Genomic DNA, 25826 nt, shown 5'->3' with positions numbered 1-25826 from the left:
TCTGGTGGGTTTGGGTCTAGTTCTCCCCCCAGGAGCTGTGCCATGCCCATGCCTGATGGGCAGAGGAACCTGAGACCATGGGCACCAAGCCAAGAGCTGGCATATCCTGTCCCACCACTTGGGTTTGAACATGCCCTGGCCATGGGCCAACCCTGGCTCTGGAATCCAGTGTCCTGGGGCAGAGGGAGCTGAGCCTCTGGCTGCTGTGGGGAGCCATGGGCTGCTCTGGGGAGCTGGGACATGCTTCCCCCTCCCATGGATGGGGGCTCCCTCTGGGGGAGCCTCACAAAGCCCAAAGACAGCCTATGGGGGATGGAGAGTCAGGGAAAGGGCTTAGGGATACCCTGCTTGCTGGTTTTGGGGGTACATGTCAGCAGACACTGGTGCTGCTGTGCTCAGGTGCTGGGGCTGTTGAGAGCCACTGGGACCGGGGCCAGCCCCAGGGAGCTGTGGGATGGAGACTGAGGCACTTGGGCAGTAAATGGGATTTGGCACGTGCAGACTTTGGATTTTGGTTTAGACTAATTCCATTGTCATTTTGCTGTTACGTTTGTTTATTCCTTACACACTTTGTGAAAGCACTGGGGGCACCTGAACCCCCTGGGCTGACAAAAGGGGCATCACATCCAGAAGCAACCCCCCAGCCTTGGATCGGTGATGGTGTTTTCTTGTGCCACATGAAATCTCTGCAGAGAGCTGGCAGCATCTCTGGGTTCTCAGGGTGCTCCTTGGGGAACGGCTCCATTGCAGACCTTGTCAAACATGGGGGGTTCAGGTCAGCTTGTGCTGCCTGAACCAGAGCTGGGCCAGATGGCAGCTCAGCCACTTCCTGAGCAGGAGGGTCACCCTGGAGGGAAACATCAGCCCTGCAAAGATCTTCGCACGTCAAATACCAGTCCTGGCCAGGTGAGCCAGCCAGGTGGGTTTGTTTGCCTCTCACAGCTGCCCCGTGCTAACCTCAGGCAGCCCAGCACGTGCAGGGGTTCCCAAGGAAGCAGTCAGGGACCCCTGGGCACCCCTGGCCTTGGGAAATCCTTGTGTTGGGGATGCTGGAGGTGGGAAGGTTCAATGGGGACAAACCCCTGGGGATCTTCCTCTGATGAGGATGAATGTGTGGGGACCTTCCTCCTCATCTCTGGAACAAGCTGGTAGAGTGGTGTCCTGCAGGGGGTTCACCAGCCCTCTGCCTGCCAAGAGCTCTTCAGCCTCTGCACTCTGGTTGTTTGCTCGTTGGTGTTGGTGGGATGTACTGAGAAACCATGGAGTATTTAACAAAAAAAAAAAAATCAGTAAAAAAATTCCCTCCTTCAGGCAAAGAGTCACCTCTTCCTTCAGCCTTATAAAGCAAAAAATAGCACCGAAATAATCATGTCTCCGTGGAATGAAGGAGCCCTGTACAGCAATTACTGGGAGTCAGTGTGTGTGCAGTCAGAACTCACATGAAAGAGCATGTGATGCTCCTCTGTTGGTGGGATCAAGAGGATGAAGGTGGGAAGAGATGAAAGATTTACTTGACCTTCGTAAAATGAGCTGTGTCCAGGCTTGGGGCTCTTTAATATTTGATGGGCTGGAGCTGAGTTAATGGGAAGATGTGGGAATGATTTAGCTTCTTGGCGATGGCTGCTCTGAGTATTGCACTAATCTTGGAGGTTTGCACTTGAGTCCTGTGAGGACAAGGTCTGGCGAGCAGATTTGCATCTAAGTAAATTCCTTTGACTTATTAGCACTTTATAAATGGATAATTGCATGCAAACATATGTTTTGCAATTATACTTAGCTGGAGTAGCACATGCAAAGGAAACACTGTTAAAACTACTGCAGGACACAGGGAGGCAGGTGGGCTTCCCATCTCCTTTGCTTTGGAACTGCTTCTCTCCGGGGCTGCTGAGCCTGGAGCCAGCCCAGTGGAAACCCCAGCAGTGACCCCCACCTGCCAACATGCCCAGGGATGGTTATCCCAGCTCTGGAGCCTGGTGGGACCCTGGGCAGTGACTCCCTCCCCCCAGTGTGCCTGGGGAGGGTTATCCCAGCTCTGGCACAGAAATGCCAGGGAAGGACTGAGCGTGTGGGGCTGGGGTGTGAGGGGTGCCCAGGGACTTGGAGCAAACTTTAAACCCTGTTAAACCAGTGCTGGGCTGGAGGGACAGAATGAAGTCAGGCTGTGTCTCTCAATGGGTCTGTGCTGGGTGGGTGTTAGTTGGGCACCCAGAGGAGTGCAGGGCTGTGGCAGCTTGGAGGTTCATGGCCAGGCATGGCATCCCAGGCAAAATGAGTCCTTGTGTTGGAGTGGGTCTTGTGCTGGGTCCCTGCTAGGATGAAACCCCTCACAGTGCCAAGGAACTGCAGGCACGTGGCCAAGTGTGACACATTCCTGCTGCTGCTGCAGGCGCTGTCTGCCACCGTCCCCACTGCTGCCTGAGCTGCCTGTTGGGACGGTGGCAGGGGCACAGTCCATCCTACCCAGGGCAGCCCCAGGACTGGTGGGGGATTTATAAAATCCAGCGAGTCCCAACGTCTCCTTGCTATCTCTGGTGAGCAGGCAGGAGCACTTCCCTCTTTCGTGGAAGGGCGGTTATCGTCCTGGCTGCCTGCAGACACCCAGCCCTGTGCCCATGCAGCATCCTCCCAGCACATCTCACAGTCTGCTTGGGACAGAGGAAACTTTCCCAGGAGGAGGAAGGTGCTGTCAGCTCTGAGGATTTGGAGTGCTTCAGCCATTTAATCTGGTAAGCCTTAGCTATATAAAATTTCAGGGTGGGGAAATGGGTGCTGGCACAGCTCCACTGATGCTCCCCCTTGGTATTTGACTCCGTGCTTTCCTATTAGTGTCTCACTGTATATATTTGGTTTTATGGGAGGGCTTATTCCTGCAGAAAGCCCAGTTATGGAGTGGAAGGGGTGGGCTGGGATGTGGCAGTGCAAGTGCAGCTCCCCGGTGAGGTTGGAGGTGGCGCAGCAGCACGTTCTGTGTGCGCTGCCCCGGCCATATGTTAAAATGTTGTTGTTGCTGTTAGACAGCCTTCCCATATTTAAAGCTAGATTATCCACAATTACATCTGCCCGGAAGATTGAGCAGCCCCACGTGGGTCTATTTTTAGCTCTGTCTCAGAACTAATAAAATGTGATGGTTTATACATCTTCCCTCCTGCCGTATTTACAGCCTGTCAGGCTGGGAGCTGTTTGCAGACAGTTGGAGGGTGGCTGCTTCGGAGAACAACCACCTTCTGAAGGTAAATATGGTTATGATGGGTGGAGGGAGCCGTGATAGCTGTGGTGATTGAGGTCCCACCTGCCTGCAGGTTCACTCCCCTGTGTCCGGGTGCAGGAGGATGGGCCTGTCTGCAGGAGTCACAAGCCTCACCCAGGCAGGGTTTGGAGAAGCTCTTGCCCTACTCAGCGTGCCCACTGGCTGCCCCCAGCCATGGCCATGTGCCTGCTCCTGGGGAGCGATTTGGGCAGTGTGAGCAGCCTGGAGCAGGGCAGGCAGTGGCCATGCAGGCGCTCTGCCAAAGCCCGTGGTTTGTTCCTGATGATAATTTTGTTAATTGCTGTACTGCTGCTGCCGGCTGTCACTTCTCCTGTGACCTGGCCTCCTGCTGCCTCTGGTGCCGGTGAGGCCGTGGTCTGGCAGAGATGGGCAGCCACTGGCACCCAGCAGCATTCCTATGCCATGGGAAGGTTTGGTGCTAGCAGGGCCTGTGGCCCTGGGCTAGAAATGCCCCTCTCCATCTCTGCTCTTTTATTTCTGGTGGGGCTTGTGACGCTAGTTTTGCATTTGGTGAGCAAGCACTGGCATTGGACCTATACAATATCCAAGGGACTCACATCTTCCAAAGCCTGTTGCAAAAACATGGCTCGTCTCAGGCTCCCACCCAGGAGAGACGTAGAGGTTTGACAGGTACTTGAATAGGTCAGAGCTACATTTTGAGTCTCTGTGGAGTCTAAAAGGTCAATCCTTTCAGGCACTGTCCTGTCTCATTCCTCTCAAATATTACTGATGTCACACCAGAGACCACAACAGCTCCTTCTTCCTACAAGCAGTATGGTGTTAATCCTCTCCAGTCTGGAATGCACTTCCCAAAATCCTGACATGCTGATCTGGGTCTCTTGTTCCTGATCATTGATGAGGTTGCACGGCATGAGGTGATTTGATGAGGAAGATGGTGGGTTTGCAGTTAAAAATGTCTTCATTTTCCATCTTTTTTTGATCTGGAGTAAGAGACAAGAAAAAAGATGTAGAGCAACAGAAACCCCTTTCTGGATGTGATTGACTTCAGCACGTTCCCTGTAGTATGGATGTGTCAGAGATAATACCCGTGTTTTAGCTCCACAAATTATATGTCTTTTAATGCTCTCACATCAAACAAGGTGTCTGAGGGAGGCAGATAATCGAGACAGTGTCATCTCCTGAGGGAGTTGCTGGGGCCCCAGCGCTGCTGCTCCAGCTGCCACCCCTTTGGCACCAGGGCGTGTTCCTGCCCACGCTGATGACCCCCCTGCTGCTCCCACCACTGCTCCTCCCCCCTCGGGGTGACTGGAGGGAGAAGGTGTTTTTCCCTACACAGCATCCATCCACGGTGGGCCAAGGGGTGCCACTGTGGCAGTGGAGGCTCAGGAGAGGGAGCGACGGTGGAGCCACTGGGGAGGGGGATTGGAGAGTCCGAGGCTCCTGCTCTGCTCAGCTGGGCTCCTCTTCGTGGGATGGGATTAGTGCTTCTCCAGAGCAGGAGCAGCCCTCCAGACTGTGTGTCCAGCATTGCCACCAGGACCTGCCTTTGCAGCCACCAGCTCTCCTGCTTGCTCTGCTCACACGAGGACTCCTGCAGCCCATCTGTGCTGCCACCCCTGTGCAGCACCGTCGTTCCCAGCAGAGCCAGGGCTCCTGGGGCCAGGTTAGCAAAACCCCAGCCTGGGTTTCAGCTGTGCAGGGTGGGACTGGTGCCACGGTGCTGCATCCCATGCTGTCTCTGAGTGCTTTGGGATGTTTATTCCAAGGCTCTCGCAGGGCTGGGGCTGAGGGCTTTCTTCAACAGCAGGATTTGGAGACACGGGTCAGCATCGCCTGTAGCTGCCACCCCACACCTTTCCCTGTGTGCCCTGCTCGTGGCTCATAAGAGCCCGTGCAGGGCAGAGGGCAGCTCTCCCTGGAATGCTGGTCTCAGTGAGCAGTGCCTGGAAGCCTGAGCCTCCTGCCCAAGCCCACTCCGTTCTTCCCTGCCTCTACCTGGGGTCACCCCCCTCCTCCCACATCCCTCACAGCATCCTTGGGAAGGGCATTGCTTGGCTGAGGTCAAAGTTTGTGCCTAATCCTGAGCTTCCTGGCAGGATTCCAGTGGTGATTGATTGGAATAATGGTTTCAGGGATGACCTTTGCTCTGCATGGGGAGCGGAGGAAGGACCAGGGGCTGAACAGGGTGCTGGTGGTGCTGGAAGCGTTGGGCATGTTAGTGGCTGTGCATCCCAAATCTGGCTTTATTAGTAATTTTAATGATGAAGGGTGACATTTAGTTCACTGATTTACTAGTAAAATTCAGAGGATCTGCTCATGCTGTAGAGACTAATTTCCTCTTCTGATTTGATCTAATTTAATTGGATGCTGAAATCTTGGAGCTCATCTCTTCGGGAAGCCTGAGTTCACAGGGAGAAATACCCCGAATTATCAGGAATACAATTTCCATGTAATCGTGCTGCTGTCATAGCCGTGATTACCTTGTTCTTGTTATACCATCGGAAATTATACAGTTACCCCAGGGAGCTGCTGATGCTGCCCCGTTGCAGTCATGCAGCTACACTGCTGGGCAGGGAGAGCCCAAAGCTGTCTTACTCAGGCTGTTGGAATTATGGGATAGTGTTTGGCTTGTAGCCAAATGGCACATGGTAGATGGGAGAGGTGTGTAGGAGACTCCTTGTACCCACAGCTTGTTTTGTTCCTTGATAAATGAGTCTTGGAAAACCACCCGCTATTCATGTGTTGATCGCATGGTCAGTGTTCCAGGCTCCTGTCTCTGATGCTCCTGGGTCACTGCACCTCGGTGGCTTTCCTGGAGAAGTTCTTGGCCTGGCTACGGCTCAGGCCTTACCCCCTTTGGAGCTGGTACCAAAGTGTTGTTGGTCTGGTTGAGTGTGTCCATCACATGCGGTGCTTGGCATCGCCTGCACACTCTGCAGCCATCAGCCATTTCATTGGGATGCTCCAAAGTCTGTGTGGCCTTGAACAGGGACAGTGTGGGGTGTGCAGGGAGGTGCTGCTTCCAGCAGGAAGGGTGACAGGACCCGGCTGACCTCGGCTCCCTCCTGCAGCGAGAGTTCTTTCATTTTTATTCTTCCATTGTGGCTTTGACTGCTCCCTCTGCTTATTGCCTGTGAGGGCTGGAAATTGAGCTGGGGAGATGGGCCATTGTGGGCTCTGCTCAGCCCCAAGTCAGGCAGAAGGTTGATGCTTGTCTGTGCTTGTGAGAGGGATGGGCTCTGGACAGGGGTGAGCCTGTGGCCTGGGCTCCTGCTTGAGCTCAACAGGTAAATGTGTCCTTGCACTTCAAGCTGTCCTTCCATGTGGGAGCCACAGGGCTGGGGCACAGGGAGCTGCCAGCACGGGGGCACTGTGGTGTGGGGGAGCCTTGCCAACTGTGTGGGGTGGGGCTGGGAACCTGGGGCTGCACACATCAGTCTGATCGCTGGGAATTGTCACCGTGCTGGGGTGGCTGCTGCTGTGTCACACCTGTCTCACTCTATTTCTGGGGAGATAAACTTGTGTTCTGTCTCTCATTGCCTGCATGGAGGAGCCGGCTCTGTGTTTGCCTGGGATTTCCTCCATGTCTTTCCTACTGAAGGCATAAAATAAATTTCTAATCAGATTACTTGGGACTGAATGTAACATAATCTAAAGCTCTATTTCTTGTGATACTTCCCTAAAACTGGATGCTCTCTTATCCTCTTCCTGCAGTTCTGATTGAAATGCTATAATCGCTTTCTCCCTCGTTTGCAAGCTCCCAAATCCATTTCTGCTATGCCAGGGAAATCGGGATGTGGCTGCTCCTTTGCAGAGAAATGGTTACTATTTTTGGGTTTTGGTCCATGTTGCATCGGCTCCTTTTGTTTCTCGCTGGCTCCCAGCTCCCGGTGGTGGTGCAGCTGCCCCATCCCAGCTCTCCCACCTGGGCAGTGCAGATGTCCACGCTCAGGTAGTGGTTAGCACCTGGGGGACTCTGGGTGAGTGCCTGGGGCAGTGGGGAAGGGTCCCAGCCAGATCTCTGGGCTCCCGTGAGCCCCTGCAGGGGTGGGCTGGCCTGCCTCCAGCCCGGCTGTGGCAAATGCCTGGCATAGCTCATGTATTTCTGGTGCTGTCCCTCGTGAGTGAGGGAACCAGAAATATCTCCTGCACAGGGAGGCACAGAGGGTGACAGGGACGGATCCTGCGCCATCTAATGAGGCAGTGCTGTGGCTCTGGCTGAAGGACTCCTGAGTCACCAGAGCTGGGGTCAGCTGTGCCTGCAGCTCAGATGTGAACGATGGGGCTGGGTCCTTCACGGGTGGAAATGCCCTGTTGGTGACTGAGGAAGGTCGGTGAGCTACTCACCTATGGGGAGTTTCATCTCACTGTAGCATCAAAACAAAAGCCAAAGGTATTACATAAACGTGTGGCTTCATAATAGTATTAATAGTGTCATTTGTTCATGGCAGATTCAGTACTCTCAGACATGAAGGCTCAATCTTGTCCCAGTCTGGTGTTTTCAGATCATTCTTTCTTAGCAGAGTGTTCAGAAGAAGCTGTCGAGCTCTGCACAGCCGAGCTGGCCACCAGGTGATGTATCACTCATGGCCATAGATGAGGTATCAATCAATGCACGGCGTTGTCCTGACCTGCCCTGCGCTCCCTCCAGCCCCTCAGGCTTCCTAGTTTGCTGCCAAACTGTTTCTATGAAGAAAAAATGTCAGGGCATTTTTAGAGACATATTTATTTCTTCATAAAATGGAGAGCTGCTTACCCTGGAGATCATTTAGTCACTGAAGGGGTGATACTGAATTTTTTAAAGGAAGGATGAAGACTTGGAGCCTCTTGAGCTACAACGTTCTGTCTGAGATGTCCTTTGGCATGTCTGGAGGGCCTTCAGGAGTGCTGGTGCTAACAGGGCAGAGGTGGGGGCTTTCAGATGTGCCAGCCCTGACACCTTGTCTGCCTCCCCAGGCATCACTGTCATCCTGCCCTGCTCCATCCCAGAGCAGCCACCAGATAGCAGAACCTGAGAAATACAAGGCAGCTTCTGCAGGGCTCGTCACAGCTGGAGGGGATGTCCTTGGGAGCAGGAGGTTCCCTTTCCTTTCACCTGTGTGCCCAGTGAATGAGCATCCAGCCCTCCTAGGAGAACCCATGGCCCCCCAGCCCTCCTCCAGCCCCTCACCGTTTATTATCTTGCCCTCAGCCTATAAATTACAGATCAGCTGCAATGAGTCCAGAACCAACTGCTTCCAGTGTGGGCTGGGCAGCATTGGGGTGGAGAGGGAACCTGGCTGAGTGTCTGCTCAAAGTGGTTCTCTATTTCCAAATAGGAGAGAATTGAACATCTTTAAAAATCAATACAAAGCCACTTCAGCATAAAACAAGAGGACATTAATACTTAACTTGCCTGGAAAAGGGGAGGAGAGATGTGGAAAATGTCTCCAGAGAGAGAAACTCAATGAAATTCGAATCTGCCTGTTTAATGTGAGAGGTAAAAGGTTTAAAATTAACCCCCTCCCCCTCCATTAAGTGGAAGCTAATGAGGTGCTGGAGAATTGGTGTAATTTGGCAGGGAAATGGGACCTAATTTCTTTTTCTTTCTCTTTTTTTTGTGCCTGAGAGAATTGACAGACTGATGGTTTCTGCTTGAAAGGAAGCAGCCAGATATTTTCTGCAGGAAGAGATCTGTCGATCCACCAAAAACTTTATTGAGACACTTGGCAGGGGAGTGAAGGGCTCTTCCCTGCTGTGGGGTGCAGGCAGCACCCAGGTTTAATCCTCTTACCCACTCGCATTCTCTCACCACCACTCACAGTTTGGCATCATTGAATGTTGTTCTGAGGAGGCAGAAATGCATTTTGGGGTGTTTGGAGAATGGGCTGGGTTTTTCCCTGTGGGGAAGTGGGAACCTCGACAATTGTCTGCTGGAAGTGCTGCTGCCTCAGCCTCCCCAGGGATCTCGAGATCTGGTGAAACACAAAAATACTGATCTTGGGTTTATGTTTGGATCTTGACTCTCTGGAGAGCTCTACATGCACAGTGTAGGTTGGGATGGGTGCTGTGGTGACACTGAACCACTGTCTGGTTCATCTGGGGTGAATTCATGTGGTGTGTTGACAAAAATAACATCACGTCCGTTTTTAGCTGACTTACAGTAGGATGCTGAAAGAGATTACGGTCATGATGGGGGTTGTGGTTGAATTGAAAGAATCCATCTGATTAGAGATTGTGCCGAAATATTTAGATAGAGATGGTCAGAACTGAGGTTATGTTGGTCTCCTTAAGGATGGCAGGCAGGGGAGGGGAGTGATAGGCAGGAGGGTGACAGGCAGGAGAAGGCAGCAGGAGCGGCTGCTCCATGCCAGATGTGGTCTGTGGCCTCTTGTGAGCTGTTTCTCCTGAGCAAACACATTAATTACAGGCTTTGCCAGGGGAGCCCCATGTGCTGTTAATGATTGACTGCTCCAGCTGGGGGTTTCCAGGCAGCTCCTGCTTCATGCCGGGCTGTTGCTCTGTGGGTGGGGAGCAGGGGGCCGTTCTCCCCATCTTTGCCTAAGAGCTGCTGCAGGTCCCACCTGAGTGGATGGTGGCTGTGGTCATCTGCAGCCTGTGCGTGGCCCCCACCAGACTCGTGTTTGTGGCAGGGCACCCCCAAAGCCCTGGCATGCCAGCTGTGACACTTTGTGGAGCAGCCGCCTCAGGGGCCCGGTGCCCTGCTGCCAGCAGGATTCTGCCCTCCCTGCTCTAAGGCCAGGCTGGTTAAACCCACCCAGGGGAATGCTTCCATGGGCTTGACCAAATGCAGGAGGATTGTTTCGACTATTCTGGGTGGCTGCAGGGATGTGGAGCACCAGTGGGCTTTGGGCAGGGACCAGTGTCCTGTCCTGGGCTGGGTGGGATGTTCTCATGTATGTTCCCACATGCTGGCAGCATGGATGGTGCTTTCATCCCTCAGACAAGGAGCTTGCTCAAAGTGCTGTAGTTTGTCCTGTGCCTAATTTCTGTGAAAATTAAACTGGCAGAGGAGGAAAGTGAGACAAGGGGGGCAGAGGGACCCGAGTGTTTTATCACCACAGCAACACAGGCTTCCAGGGAAAGGTTCTGAGGTGAGAAGTAGATCATTTACAGTTTACTTAATAAAAGAAATAACTCTCATTTCCTGGAGGGAGCTGTGTGCCAGCTCCTGGTGTAAGGGACAGGCTGGAGGGCCTGTGCTGTCCCGCTGCTGTGGCCTGGGCTCAGTGGGGAGAGATGCTTGGCCCTGCAGGGTCAGGCTGGGATTAGGGTTAGGGTCAGGCTGGGACCAGCGTGGGGGGTCCCGCGGGGGTTTGCTGCAGTAAGGGACACATCTGGGGGCAGGAGAAAGTCCTCCTGATGTGCAGGTTGAAGGGGCGGTGCTGGCACTTCATCCCTTAAGGAGCCCCGGCAGTGGGGGCCTCGTCAGCGGGGGCGTCCCCGGGGCTCCGCCGCGGACAGCCGGGTCCCCGGTCCCTTGACGTGCTCGGAGCCCCCGTCGCCCCGCAGACCGGATCGGGGGTCCGCGGGGACACACCCGCACGGCCCGGGGGGAACAGGGGTGCCGAGCTGCCTCCATTTCCGCACCGCTCCCCGCGGCGGGCCCCCGTTAACCGGCCCCTACCGGCCCCGTTACCGCCTCCGCGCTCTATCCAACTGTAGCCGGCAGGCGTGGGAGCGCGCGGCGCGCGCGGGGCGGTGCGGGGGAGCGGGGCGGTCGCGGCCGATGGACGCCTCCGCCGCCGCCCCCCGCCGGTGCCTCGGGCTCGGTCGGCGGCGGCAGCGGCGATGTCCCGGGCGGAGACCAGACGCGGTCCCGCGCGCGGGGGTGGCGGGCGGCCGTGGTGCTGATCGGGCTCCTGCACCGCTCCCGCAGAGCAGCGAGAGAAGGGACACCGCGGGGAACCGGGAAGCGCTCGGTTACCGGGGGCTGCGCGGGGCTCGGGCCGGCGGGCGGGCGGGGGATGGAGCTTCTGGGCGGTGTGGGCCGGCGGCGGTAGCGGGAGCTGGAAAACAGGCACCGGGATAACCGTGACCCGCACACGGTGTGCGCTGTGAGCCGGCGGCGGTACCGGGAACCGGGCAACGGGAACCGGGAGGGCAGTGACCCGCTCACGGTGTGCGCTGTGAGCCGGCGGCGGTACCGGGAGCCGGACACCGGGATAACCGTGACCCGCTCGGGACGCTGCGTTCCAGCCTCCTCGAGCCGGGTTAGCCCCGACACCCGCTGCTGCTGCTGCTGCTGCTGCAGACCCGGCAGGACCAGCGCGGTCCGCAGGGCTCCCGTGCGGGCAGAACTGTTGTAACTCGGCTCCGCAGCTTTGTCTGTTCCGAGAACAGCTGACAAATGGTTTCATCTTTCATTGCCGAAGCCACGGGCTGTACTTCGTGTTCAACTTTGTGCCGTAGGAAATGGCCTGTTTGCAGTACTGTGCGAGCTGGCATCTGCTCCGCGGGCTCCTCTCCCCCCGCTTTGCACGGGAGTTGCTGCTGGCATCAGAGATTGACCCCGCGCTGATCTGTGCGGGCTGCCCCGGGCAGGGAGTTCTCCAGGACTCTGCTGCTCTGGCAACTTCGGTGTTAAACATAGCCAGAAATATATACCCAAACTCCACAGCGTGTGTACCTCTTGTTTGGGGTGAAAGCGATGTGGATACTCCTGCAGACTGAGGGGTTTTTTGTTTGTTTCTTTTTTCTTGGTTCAATTTGTGAGGTTATACCAAACCCATATGAATGAAGAATCGATTATTTAGAATCTTTATTGTAAAGTATCCTCCCACTCCCTAATCTATGAACATGAAAAATGAGAGTAAGGCAATGGGGAAGGAAGCTTTTTGTCCATTCCCAGTTGTGGGTTGCAGGTCCGTACCCCATTTTTCGGTGCTTCTGCCGTAGGGACTTTGCCTTGGACAGCTGGTGCCCTTGAGAGCAGAGTTTCAGTGATGCCTTAATGACTGAACAGTGGCTTTCCCAGGGAGTTCACGTGTCACTGTTGTTGTTTTGGGATATTTTTCTCTCCCTTGCTGGGGTTTTAGGTAGATCATCAAAGCTGACCAGATGGAAAAAAACACCTGCAGGTCCTGACTGCCCTGAGTGAGCAGCATTGATGGATTATCACCTAAGCTGAGCCATGGCTGGGATCCCTGTACCTCATGCCCTCACAGGCTGGGACGTGGGGTGTGGGGACTGCACTGGGGCTCACTGGTGGGCTTGACCATTCCTGTCCTTGCTGTTGCCCCTTTGGGTTTTGTCTTGCTTAGCCCAGGCCCACCCCTGCCATAGTTCTGTCCGTGGACCATGGACTCTGGCTATGGACCAGCAAGTTTTGGACAGAGGGGCTGGCTGGTTTTGGGGGGCAGCCTGCAGTCTTTTCTCCCACTTTCATGTGCTGTGTGTTTGGATTGTCAGAGTGCCGGGGAGGTGCGTGCTGCCAGAAGGGTCCAAATGCTCCTCTGGATGTTGTCCCCACTGAAACCTGTTGGCCATCCTGCGTTTGCCTTGAGGCCAGTGACTGCTTTACCAGTCACATCAAGAAAGACTTTCCCAGAGTTGTCTTTCCCCCAGGTACCAGGTTTCTATGAATGAGCTGAGCATGACACTGGAGGGCTGAGAAAAAACCTCGCTCTGAACTTGCACAGGAATCTGCCTCATGATGTGCAAGTCTGGTTTTTATTTTTATTTTTTTCCCAGCATCATGTTGTGCACAAACTGTCTCAGTGCCGTTCTTGCTGCGGGGTTTACTGAGTACAGCAAGAATCACACAGACATCTCAAGGGGAGAACAAGACCCTGAGGAGGTTTTTTCCTGTCTGCTGTGGACTGAGGGACCTCCATGGGAGTGATTGCAAGAATTCAAGCAGTGCTTTACGGTGATTGCTTCATCTTATGCAAGCTGCCAGGGCCATCAAAGTGACATAATCTGCAGGAAAAGGGAAGGACTGCTAGCGGCATCGTCAAAAGGGACTCAGTTCCTCCACCTGCTCCTATTTGCTTTTTTTTCCTCCTACATTTGGTCTTTGTTCTGCATTTGCAATTGAATTTTGCTTTCCGTGAGCCATATGCAAGCCTGGCAGGATCAGTGGCAGCTGCAGAGTCCCTGGTGGCCCATGTCCCTTTCTTGTTAGCAACCCAGCAAAGTGCAGCTCAACACACCACCTTTGCCAGGCTCCCCTCACAGAGCTGGGTGGTGCTTACCTGCCCCTTCACCTGCAATCTGCCACCTATGGCTCCCCTGCTGAGGGGAGGGGAGCAGCAGGGAGCCCTGGGGGGTGGCTGCTGCTGTGGGCTCCTCCTGGCTCCTGTTCTGCTCTGGAAATCTGGAATTTGGACTGTATTTGTATCTAAAAGAATTTTCCTGAACGTCCTACGTGCAAGTGAGGTGATGCAATGGTGGCTGTCCTCTCGTGGAGTAAAGCTGGTGGGTGGGTGCCTCGGTGTGGGGCACCCCTCCATCCACAGTCTCCCCTTGCCCATTGGCATCAGTCCCATGGTGCTCAGGGATGCAGGTTTCTGGGAGCTGTTCTCTGCAATTTGCAAATTATTGAATCAGCTCGGAAACGGCTGCCCGAGGCTCCTGGCTCGGGTTTGGCAGGAATAGGATCAGACGAGCCTTCTGGTCTGAAAACGTCTGCATGTGCCTTGGCTGATTTACTCAGATCTGCAGGAAATCTCCACTTTCTCTGCTTCTGCAAGGGAAAGCAGGCAGCACATTTTGTAAAAGATAAAAACTTGTTCCTACCATTACTTGCATATCAAACCTTACTGTCCTGGCTTGGCCCAGTGAGAAGTCCTTGGCCAGTTGGAAAGATTCCAGTGGCTGTAGAGGTGCAGACAAAGCAGGAGTCAGCTTCTCACCATCCCCCCAAGCAGGATGGGCAACACATGGTGCAGCAGGGACCCCCACGGCCAGCAGAGGCAGCTGGGACCCCACAGCCAGTGTGGGCAGGGGACCCTCATGGCCAGCAGAGGCAGCTGGGACTCCCATGGGCAGTGCAGGCCACAAGGATCCACTGCCTGCACAAGGGCAGGATGCTCAGAACTGTTCCACAATGTTTGTCCTCTGTTCAGGGGTAATTAAAGCCAACCCCATTGGCAGTTAAATATCCCCTTGCTCTGAGCTGGCTGTGGTCCCGCTCGGGGATGGTGCACTGGGGATGCTGTGTGTGTGCAGGTGCAGGCTGACAGTTTGCAAATATGTAGTTCATTGCAAGAAATGTGGACCAGAAAATGCCGCACTTTTTTTTTTTTTTTTTTGCTGACTCTGAGGCTTCTGTATGAGAAGGTAACGCTGCAGGGCCATCCTGAGCCAGGACACAACAAGGTAAATCAGTTTTTAGGGAAAATGCTCCATGGCAGGGGCTCTGCCCAGTGCTCTGGGAGCTCCTCAGCACTGGCTGCTCGGGCAGGAGCCCAGCTGTTGGGGGGCTCTGGAGCTGGGGTCTGGGGGGGTTCTGGAGCCTTGGGGCTGTCTGACTTTGGTGGAAGCCTGCAGCAGTGCGTGTCCTCTGCTGACGTCCTCCCTGGGATGAGTGATGATGCAGCGAGATCTTGCTTGCTTGGCATCCCGGGATTGGGTGGAGAGCTGCTCAAAGTCAGGGCAAGGTGCTTTGTTCAGGCACTCGCTGCAGATTTCCAGGTGTAAACCCTCATCAAGGTGCCCTTGTCTGTGTTGCAAAAAATCCACGGTTTTGGTTGGATGTGTTTTTTGCAATTTGTGAGCAGATGCTGAGGGTTCCTGGCCACTGCTGCTCTGCCTGGGGTATTGGCAGGTGCTTGTGTCCTGGGGTCAGTCCCAGCCGTGTGGGGGATGGAGAGGAGCCCTCACAGAGGGAGGGTGAGCAGCCTGCTCCCCACTCCCACTGCCTGCTGTGGGCAGGGCTGAGCTCAGGTAGGGGGAGGATGGAAAACAATATGGAAGCATGGTCCCCTCTGAAAACTTAAGAGACTGGGAATGGAATATTAAATAAACTAAAAAGGAAGCAGCTGGCAAGGTAATGCCCATCAAGGATAAAAAATGATGAGTGCAGAAATAGAGGCTGTTAATTTACAGGACAGTCATTGCTGACCTTCTCAAGGATGCAACATCTGACAGGCAGAACTTGTTGCTGCAGGAGTTTGGCACTTCCTTAGGCCAGGTTTGATGTGTGGAATTAAGCATAGGCATAAGGGTAACCTGGGCTGCTCCTGCCTCATTTACACAGTGTGACAGAGGTAGAGCCAACTGTTTGCTGTGGAGCACTTCGCCGTGTCAGGTAATACATTGACATCTCCCCTTCCCGTGTGTGATTTATATGAATGTACTGGGTCAGTTTAGAGCCCATCTGGGAAATCAGATGGACAAAATGAGAAGGTGGGATGCATTAGGAGTTTTTCATTAGGATTTGGGCTGAGAGAGGGGGAGGGAAGTGTACACTTGGAGTCAGGATCTGGCTGGGAACACTTTGGGGGTTCAGGCAGCCCCGGCTCTGTGCTCAACAGAACTTTTTAATCAGAATTTCAGTATGTCAGTGAGGTTTACCCAATTTAGGATATGAATTTAAAGGTACTTTTGGGATGTGATCAGGGACACTCTAAAGAGAAAGACCTCACCTACCCTCACTCTGCTAGGAGCTTGCCAATGCCTATGCATTCGAAATGGGGTGAAAAATCCCCATTTACTCCCACTTTGGGAGGAGCCAGGGGAGCAGCCCTGGCCTGGTGGGCTCTGCCTCCCTGGGAGCTGGCAACAGCTGGGTCCTGGATGGGACCATGCCAGGATGGCAGAGCTGATCTCAGTCTCCGTTAGGAAACCCTGCAGTCAGCCCCGCATAACTGCATTAAGGTATTTCCTTAATTAGATTTACTAAGTATGCAGGATTCTAATTCTTTCTTTTCCTTCTCTCTTAATTTGCCTAATGAGAAAAACAAAGAAATAAAATTACTAAAGCGATGCCTGTGCTTCCTTCTGGAGACGGGTGTCCAGCAGGCTCTGGAGGCTGCTCTCACCCCTCCTGTGCACTGGTGCCTGGCTGTGGCCATGGCCAGGGTGGGTGCAGGGGCACTAGGGGCAGGCAGAGCTGCCTGCTGGGCACCAGGTGCCCCCGTGGGGAGCAAGCACAGCGCTGTGACCTTTGGTTGTGTTGTCAGTGCTGGTCTCCCGTGGTGCCAGGGAGAGGTGAGTGCAGGGTGAGCTGCACAGCATCCCCAGCCCTGGTCTTTGCTGGCAGGGGCACCCATGACCTTTGCTGTGGTTTGGGCTCTGCAGAGACTTGTACTCTCAGTGCCAGCTGGGCACCGTGTCTCAGTGTGGGGCTGAGAGCCCCTGCTGGCGCTGGGGTCATTTCAGGGGGATCCTTGGATTGTAGCCTGGTGCACAAAGACGTGCTAATCTGCCTCATGATTCATTTATCATTCTGTGAGGGTAATCTGTTTGGGAAATGGGCCACTAGCCCTTGACCTCGGTGCTGATGGCAGATTGAATCACTGGCGTCCGTGGTTGGACTTCAACATAACAGATTCCCAGTGTGGAGGCCAGTTCCAAGTGGTGGTTGGGGATGGGCTTGTTTTGCTCTCCCAGAACTGTAGGAGCAGTTCCAGCAGTTTGGCCCCAAAGAAGCAGCCAGCATGTGACAGAGGAACGTGTTGTTAAGTTGGGTGATTTTATAATACTTAGAATACGATGCTATGGCAACCCACTACAAATCCCAGATCAAATCAAATTATTTGTGCACATCCCTATAACTTTAATCTTTGCAAAGTCGTATCCATTTTATGCCTTTGAGGCCGCTGTGCAGCTGAGTGCAATCAGGCAGAGCTCAGGGTTCAAAGCAAGGAGAGCAGAGGATGAGTGGTTTGCTCCAGATCAGGCTGTGCTTTAGTGTCCTAGAAAGTCAAAGAGCAAACAGGGAAAATCTGTCATCCTCGGCATTTTTCAGCAGTGGAGTCATGGTGAGATTGAGGAGAGCAGAGAGGGAAGGAGCTAGATAAACAGTATTGGTGGGCAGGAGAGAAATTCTGCTATTGCCCCACATTGCTTCAATTCATTTCTTGCATGGAAAAATTGGAAGATGCCAAGAGCTCAAAAGAGGTGTAACAATGTAAATTTAACCTGCTCTGAGACAAAAAAAAAATGAAAGAAGATGTATTTTGGTTTAACATAATGTGAAACATCAGTCCTTGGTCTGGGTTCACGTTTGGACACAGCCTGATGGGTGTTTCTCTCAGGTGCTCTGGTTGTGGCTGCACTGCTGGCACAGCCCAAGCGGTGCCGCAGCCCCCAGTGCCCTGTGGCTCTGAGGGGCACAGTGTTGCTGGTCCCATTCTGCCTTCCCAGCATCCCCACTGCCTCTCTGCTTCATCCCCACTTCACCCCCTCAGCATCTCCCGCCTTCTCTGTGATGCAGGGCCCTGCCAAGGAGGGGCTGCAGCCACCCGAGCCTCCCCCACGACCGGCAGGTGATTGTCACCTGCTGTCACAGGTGCTGGGACCCAGGAGGAGAGGACAGTGTGAGTGGGAGGGCAGGGCCCAGGATGGTGGGGCTGGCAGTGAGGGCCAGTGTTTCCAGAGGTCAGGTGTGCACCCTCTGGCAGGAGCTATGTGTTTTGGAGAGGGCCCCAGCGGGCCCCAGTGCCTGCTGCTGTGTACGCTGTGCTGTGGGAGCCATCCCGGGGCGGGCTGCCATGGGAACCAAACCTCGTTATGGCGAGATAAACAGTTGGACATTTTGGCCCGGTTTCTGCAGGACTAACCTGGCAGGGACGAGAGGAAACTAAATTAAATCTCAGATTTTCTGACTCCCCGAGGAGCTTCTGGCAGTGCTGCTGTGTGATGGCGTGGCTGCCTGCCCGGGAACTGCCGGGTGAGAGGGGTGGGGATTTTGTTGAGTGGAGGGTTGAGGCCATGCCTTTCTGAGGTTTAGGGGGCTTTTGTGCATGGCACGGGGTCTGCTCCCTGCTTCCCTGAGATCTCGCACCGTCACGATGCTTCTGCTGCCTCCAAATACAGTGCCTGTGCCAGGTGCCCTGTTGTCAAAGGGGCCCTTGGCTGGGTGCCTCCAAACCAGCCAGGGTGTCCCTGGCTGTCACTGAGCTGGGAGCCTTCTCTGCTGCCAGAAGGCTGCTAAGCCACAGGTCCTGCCATGGTAGGGAAGGTGCTGGAGGGAGGGAAGCTGTGGGCATGGGCTGTCATAGGAACCCAGCCCTGCTGTCCCTGCACCACCAGCACCACACCAAGGGGCAGTGAGGGCTCACAGCTCGCCCTGGGCACGGGGCTTTTCTGGTTACTTTTATCGCTTTCTAAGACCATCTGTTGGGTTTTTTCTCAGATTCCAGATATTACTGTACAGGCAGCCACATGCCATAGCTTTGCCAAGGGAGATAACCCTTATCTCCTGCCTTGCATGCTGGCTTGGGCAGGGGAGAGCTGACACGCCTGTGTTTGGTTTTCCAGGAAGCAGGAGCTGCTGAACAGCACGGATGTGACCGTCCCGGAGCGGCCCCTGTCACCCCCCCTCACTGCCCCCCCGACCATGAAGGTGAGTGCAGGGGCACCGCGGTGCCGGGCCGTGGGCGCGCGGTCCAGCCGAGGCGCCGGTTTTGGAAAGCCAGGCTGGTGAGGAACGGCACTTCCAACGCAGCAGCTGTACGGATTAGGGCTGTTCCCGCGGGAGCAGCAGTAGGTGGTTTCTGGAATTCAGCCGGCAGCCTGTTCCGACACCATCCATCCCTCCATCCACGGCGGCAGGGCCTGTGTGCCAGCGGCCCATCCTGCGCCGCCGCTCACGTTATGCAATCGCCAGCAGTAATGACGAGCAGGGTGCTGAGTTCCAGTGCTGTTTTCCTTCCAGTAACCCTCCCCAAGCACTGTGGTGGGTGGCTCTGTGCCAACACGAGGCAGACGGTGCATCCCTGGCCGGCACTGCTGCAGGGGCCAACCCACCGCTCCTTCCTGCCAGGGACCACTCGGCCACTGCTAAGCTGTGCCAGGCATAGGGAACTCCAGAGGTGCCAAACAGAAATAAAGCCATGTGTTTTCCAGGCTGGAAGTTGTCTGTGGGCCTCTGGGTTTGTTTGTGTGCCTCCTTGTTTGGAGGTTCCCAGTGCCCCTGCTGCCACTTTGGTCCCGCTGCCATTGGTTTGAGGCAGGCAGAGGTTGGGACATATCTGCTGATATTTAAGAGATGGACCTCAAGGTGCCTGGGACAGGAGATGTCAGGGATCAAGGAGCCATCAGCTTGATGAAGGGAAAGCTGAGGTGACTGTGGCTGTGGCTGGGAGGCAGAGACCTGGTTCTCAGGACTCAGTTGGGTTCTCTGGCGGCAGCCAGTGCAGAGGATGTGGGTGGTCACTTGGCCCTGGCATAGCTGAGCCTGCCATGAGATGCTGCACAGCATGAGTGCATTGAGTCGAAGTCCTTGGTTCTCATCCTGCTCTGCCCTGCTCTTGGTAGACTCTGAGGTGCTTCCCAGAGACCTGTGCAAGGCTTAGTGTCACAGAGAGGGATGGGGGTAGGCATGGGTGTTGGGACAGGAGCGAGTCACTGGCAGCTGAGACTGCCTGTGCTTTGTCAGAGCCATGCAGGCATTCTGGCCAAAGAGGCTTGTTCTGCCTCCTCCCTGGTGCTACTGGGATGGGAAGGCCCTGTTGATGCTGGTGCCTATTCTGCAGCTCCTGAGCCAGCAGCTTGGGTTGTCCTGCACTGACTCTGAGAGGATTTACATCTAGGATTCATTCAGCTCCTTTAGAAGGGCTATGACTTTTTTGTGCATGCAGATTTCCAGGCAGAGAGGGATTTTCTATCTCTTGCCCAGTGCCCGGTTTCTCCTGCCACTCTCCCAGGAGAGTGCCCACCTGAGGGGCACAGTGCATCTTGCCACAGGGCCATGAGTCCCTCCATGGGGCCGTGCATCCCCGTCGTGGGGCTTTGCATTGCATCCCAGCAGGCACCTGCCCGTCCTCTGCAAACCCTCACTGCTTCCTGCCCAACCTGTTCCGGGCACTCTGCCTCCCAGGGGAGCCACCCTTTGAAATAACAAGGCAGCCGTGCCGGTGTGCCTCTGGCTTGGGGAAACATTAACGAGGGGAGGTGTGGGGCCGGGCAGGGATGGCCGGGCTCGGCCGCTCTTGCCGGGGGCCCATGAGGAAGCCTTGCCGCGGCAGCAGCCCTGGCTGATGCCGAGAAGGTAATGGATATAATGGATTTCTTCCCGGGTTGCTGGTGAGTGCTGTGACGTGTGGAGGGGAGTAATGGGGAGGAGGACTGGCACAGCTCTCTCGCTGCCCTCCATCCATGGCAGCTCCCACCTGGTGCAGGGTTATTCTGGGTGTCATTTTGTTTGTAAACCTCTGAAGCAGGCACTTACTGGTCACTGTCAGTGCCAGAAGTTGCCAGCTGCAACTTCTCCAAGTGCTCCTTGTTCATAGGGGTACGCCACTAAACTCACGACCCAGGACGAAGTTTGTCATGTGAAGGTGGCAGGGCAGCGCTGCCCACTCTGGGCTGCCTTTGGTGTCATTGCAAACACCAGTGGAGGTTCAGTTTGCAGCAAAAGCCCAGCACAGTGAGTGCAGAGTCCCTTCTGCTGGCTGCACCCTCAGTGGGTGACGTGGCTTCTTGCCGGCGCCACAAAGGTGTCATTGTACACACACTGTAATTACCAAAATGTTTGTGGCCTGGTAAGGCTGGCTCTGAGTATGCACAATGCCATGAAGGGCACAGGCTGCTGCATGCTTTGTTCAGTCCATGTGGGCATTTTCTGCAGGACTGTAGCAGGTGGATCTGGTGCCACAGTGGGGTCAGATCTTGCGTCCGGCTACCTGAAACTACCCAAATTGACTCAAAGAACATTTATACTTGGAGATAAAGGAAATCCAAACCAAGCTCAAACTAAGGAAGAGCCTTTTTAAAGAGTGTCCAGCTGTGGGCACAGAGCTGTCTGAGACAAGGTTCTTTTTAACTCCCACAGGAGTGGTAGGTAAGGGTGGGCTTAGTCTAAAGCTGGAAACATGGCCAGGGCTGTGTAGGAGCCACGGCTGCCCCACCTGTGCTGGCAGCTGTAGGCTGCTCCTGCTGTAAATTTGACCTTTGCTCACTGCAATTATTAAAGGAAAATCTCTCTCAGGTTTTCCTTTGGCCTTTTATTTTCATTTCTTCATCTCCTCCCCTGTTTTTTCTTCTTTTTTTGTGTGTGTTTTGAGAAATTCAGTCTATTCTATGAGCTCACTAAAAAATCACCCCCCAGGCCTTTCCCCTTTTCACCATGATCCCTTCTGCCCCAAATCCCACAGACCTTTCCTGCAAACTGTTTCTGACAGCTGGTAGCATGGGAGCTGCTGATCCTGCTTTCTGCTCTCCACCCAGACTGGCAGTGTCTGCCATGGCACAGCCTCTTATCAGCCGTGTGAGCCAGGATCACTGCACCTGGAGCAGGGCAGGAGGCCAGGAGTAAACATGGGTTAGAGGGGAGGATGGGGCTGCTGTGTCACACCTCCAGAAAAGCCACTTACTGGTTTACTGGGAGTGCCACAACATCTACAGCCATAGTTTGACTGGGTAATTTATTTGTGTGTACCTGAGAGCTGCGGGTCCTCCCCCGGCACTGGCCAGGCAGGGCGGCCACAGCCCTGAGCCAGGCAGCAGGATGGGCTGCTGTGGGACTGGTGCTCTGCAGGGGGCACACACAGGGTTTCTAATTGGAGTCAGGCTCACTAATCTCTTTAGTTGTTTGGCAAGTGGCAAGTGGGGATTAACCCTGCACCGGCCAGCCCAGCACCACCGGCAGCGGCTTCGCTAACGCTGCTGTGATTAGGAAGAGAAATTACTCCAGACCACTGACCAAATCATGCACACAGCTGGGGAGTTGTGGGGGCTGAGGGCTGCTGGCAAAGGGAGCTGCAGCAGTGATGCTGATCTCTGAGTTGGGCTGGACAGAGCTCCAAGGGTCACAGCTGCCCACTCATGCATGGGGAGCAGGACAAGTGCCACGGCCTCGCTCAGCCCCTCTTCCCAGGCTTCTCTGGAAATGGAATGTGGAGCAGGAGCCATTGGGTAGTCAGGGAGCTGCTAGCTCTCACTGATCCATGTGCTGCCCTTAGTGGTGGTGGGGGGCACTTGGTGTGGGATGTCTGCAGGCCCCAACTCTGCTCAGCAGCAGGACTGGATGGGGTATCTTGAGGGCACACTCCCTCAGTTATGGATAGAGTCTCTTCCCATTTCTGCTGAGGGCCAGAGTCAGGGTGGCCGGTCTGAGGTGGGGATCCAGTGTCCCTGCTGTGATGTGGCTTGGGCTGGCTTGCCTTGTGTCCACTTTCATCAAAAAAGAGATTTCCTTCTTTTCTTTTCAGTCGGCAGAATTCTTCGAAATGCTGGAAAAAATGCAGGTGAGCAGCACTGTGCATGCCAGTAATAGCAGGATATTTCCCTCAGCAGAGCCTGTGAGGGCAGAGGCCCCACAGCACCTCCTACATTACCATGTTGGGAGGTTCATCCTGAGCACAGGCTCACTTGGGTCAGAGCTATCCCCATGTAGCAAAATACCCTCATGTTGGTGGGCCAACTGCCTGTGTTGCTGAAAACATCTTAATTATTTGATCCATTCATTTTGTTCCAAACAGGCACCAAAACTGGAAGAACAGAGGTCTGGAAGCCAGAAACACAAGGTTGGTTGATTTTTGTTTCTTGTGGGGATCTCTTTGTGTCCCCCCACCCATCTCAGAGGTTTAATGTGATCATCAAAGACAGTCACTCAAAGGGCTGGAAAGGATTTAGATGTTATCTGAAAATAAGACACTGATTGAATTGCAAAGATGGGAATTCAGTGCCTGTAAATCCCTAATCCAGCTTTATGTCCAGGCTGGTGCATTTCAGTGTCGAGCTGTGTAAAAGGGTTGGAAGTTGCACCAATAGTGGAACCCCCTTCAGAGAGGACTCACCCTACATTGCCACCTTCCTGTAGACCCTGAGCCTGGAGGGGCCCCCCTGGGCAGCACAGGAGCACCACTCCAGGGCTCACCCCCCTTGCTGTGGCCTCACCTGACAGGAGCATCGCTCTCCATTAGCACCTCATGCAGGGCATGGGCTGGGAGGGACCAGGGCAGCGGGTGCTGGATGTGCTCCCCAGGTTGTGTGTGCAAGGCTGGGGTGAGGAGATGGCTGGTGGGAAACACATGGTCATAGATGGTGTTTTGGTTCCTTTTTCCAGGAAGACTACATCCCGTACCCCAGCATTGATGAGGTGGGTGCACTGAACCCCCCTGAGCACCTTCTGGGCTGGACTCGTTCCCCTGGTGCCAGGACTTGGGTCTGCTGCAGAAGGGGGCAGAACACGGGGCAATGAGCTCTGCACCCCACATCCACACCCCTGTCCTGCCTGACCCCTCGTGGCACATGTCTCTCCAGATCCTAGAGAAGGGCAGCCCATACCCATTGATCATCCTGCCCCAGTTTGGGGGGTACTGGATCGAAGACCCAGAAAACCTTGGCACACCCACCTCATCTGACAGCAGCATCTGCGAGGAGGAGGAGGAGAACCTCAGCCCCAGCACCTATGGCTACAAGCTGGAGTGCAAGGGAGAGGCCAGAGCCTACCGCAAGCATTTCCTGGGGAAGGTGGGTGCCCCCATCCCTTGGGGCTGAAAATGGCACACCCTTGCCCAAGAAAAAGTCTCTAGTTGTGAACAAAATGGGTAAATTTTGCAACTTCCTCCTTTGCAAGGAGTGAAGGCACCAACGGGTTCCCAGCATGGCAGTGATGGCCACACACAGAGCCTTCACCCCTGGCCCCACAGCCACAGGGATCCCACAGGGATCCTGGCACACCAGGCTCTGAGCCTCCTGTCTGTGGGGACCCTGGGCTTGACCAGATGCACAGGCCCAGCATGGCAGCCCCTGCCCTCTTGCTCACAGTCCTGTAATCCTCTTTGGCCCTCTGAACACACCAAGAGCAGGGTGCTGAACTCCACTGGCAGAGGGATTACAGCCCTGGTCCTGGCAAGGGGGTGAGAGTGTGTGCCCTGAGGGACGGGAGGGTTGCAGGGTAGCAGGTGAGTGTCCGGGCAGTGTCCTTGCCATTGGTAAGCTGCTTCCCTGCCACTAACATGCTGTTTTCTATTTTTAGGATCATTTAAATTTCTACTGTACAGCCAGCAGCCTTGGAAATCTGATCCTTTCTGTTAAATGTGAGGAGACAGATGGCACAGAATATTTAAGGGTTATACTCAGGTATGGGAAAAAATGCCTTGTTTAAAAAATATTCTCTCTTTGGGAGTTCCCGGTTTCTACAGCAAATGCTTGAGCCAGACTGGCAGCAGTGTGGAGGGGGTCAGGGTGGGATGGGAAGCAGTGGCAGCATCCTTGTGTTTCTGCACTGGGGCTGCCCAAACCTGATAATGAACATGAGACTTTGATCTGTTGCTAAACCCGCTGGAAGTGAGTGTAAACCTCTGCGGGTTTAATCCTGCCTGGGATAACACCAGTCACATCTCTCGCCATCCCTCTGTAAGCTGACAGGACCCAGCGTGTCTGAAGCATTTTGTCATTTCCCTCCAAACTATGAATATTTGAAGAGCTGCAGAGATGAGAAGACAAATTGAGCCTTTGCTCACTAACCAGGCCCAACAAATGCAGCACAACAGTGTTTCCCAACAGCCGGCACAGCTTTGCTGTAGACATTCCCTGACATCTGTCTGCTCATTGTCCTTTCTTTGCTAGGTCTAAAGTGAAGACGTTGCATGAAAGGATCCCACTGGCAGGATTGAGCAAGCTTCCAAGTATCCCCCAGATTGCAAAGGTAAAATGCCCAGCTGGGCTGGGACACCTGCGGCAAAGCCTGTGCCACTGCACCTCAGGCAGTGTTGGGATGTGTTGGGTGGCGTTGGGATGTGTGAGGCGGTGTTGGGTGGTGTTGGGTGGTGTTGGGATGTGTGAGGATGTGTTGGGTGGTGTTGGGATGTGTGAGGATGTGTTGGGCGGTGTTGGGATGTGTGAGGATGTGTTGGGCGGTGTTGGGTGCTGTTGGGATGTGTGAGGATGTATTGGACAGCGTTGGGCAGCGTTGGGCAGCAATGCCTCGGCTCTCAGGTCAAGGAGCACTTGGGTGGTGCTATGTGCTGGCCCCACTGTTAGTTTCCTGCTGATCCCAGGCAGGTCACTGGTTGATATCTGGGAGAAGAGATGAGAAAGTGGCACCACCTTTGACCCACAGAGAGACCTGGGACTTGTCTTGCTGCATCCTCAGTTGGGTGCCAGCCAGGCCACGGGGCATGCCAGTGAGAGGATGTAAAGCAGGGAGCTCCTGTAATCAGATGCTGGGTTTGGCTTCTTTGTAACACATTCATGGCCTTGCTGTGAAGTTTTGGCCATGGACCCAGCACTGACTGCTCTTTCCTTTTGCCCACAGGCCTTCTGTGATGACGCCTCTGGGCTGAAGTTTAACCCGGTTCTCTACCCCAAGGTGAAGTAACCTGCCCAGCAGGGATGCTGAGAACCCCACCCAGGGCCACTGTGGAAAACTTTTGGCCTAATTATGTGGGAATTTGGCTTCTTTCCCCCTTCCGCCCTCCTGGTGCTGCCCAGCCATTGTACCCTGTGGCAGCTCCAGTGGGCTCTCCCACCCCCACCA

The 25826-nt window shown here is 54.6% G+C and overlaps 1 protein-coding gene across 5 annotated transcripts in view; it reads left to right on the top strand.

Moving 5' to 3' along the window:
• The window catches only part of RAP1GAP2 (RAP1 GTPase activating protein 2), a 54964-nt gene that overhangs the window by 14404 nt on the left and 14734 nt on the right, over positions 1 to 25826 (top strand). For 4 of the 5 annotated variants that reach the window (XM_018084786.2, XM_018084788.2, XM_029964628.1 and 1 more), the window contains 8 exons: positions 18659 to 18743; positions 22552 to 22587; positions 22822 to 22866; positions 23409 to 23441; positions 23606 to 23815; positions 24324 to 24427; positions 24917 to 24995; positions 25605 to 25658. In XM_018084786.2, the coding sequence (XP_017940275.2) occupies positions 18659 to 18743; positions 22552 to 22587; positions 22822 to 22866; positions 23409 to 23441; positions 23606 to 23815; positions 24324 to 24427; positions 24917 to 24995; positions 25605 to 25658 (646 nt within the window). The remainder of the gene's footprint in view (positions 1 to 18658; positions 18744 to 22551; positions 22588 to 22821; positions 22867 to 23408; positions 23442 to 23605; positions 23816 to 24323; positions 24428 to 24916; positions 24996 to 25604; positions 25659 to 25826) is intronic. The other variant, XM_018084787.2, reaches the window with a different exon arrangement.

The sequence above is a fragment of the Manacus vitellinus genome, unplaced genomic scaffold (genome assembly GCF_001715985.3).
Source record: "Manacus vitellinus isolate BGI_N305 unplaced genomic scaffold, ASM171598v3 scaffold_76_pilon, whole genome shotgun sequence".
Classification (NCBI taxonomy): domain Eukaryota; kingdom Metazoa; phylum Chordata; class Aves; order Passeriformes; family Pipridae; genus Manacus; species Manacus vitellinus.
This window is presented reverse-complemented; position numbering and strand designations above follow the sequence as displayed.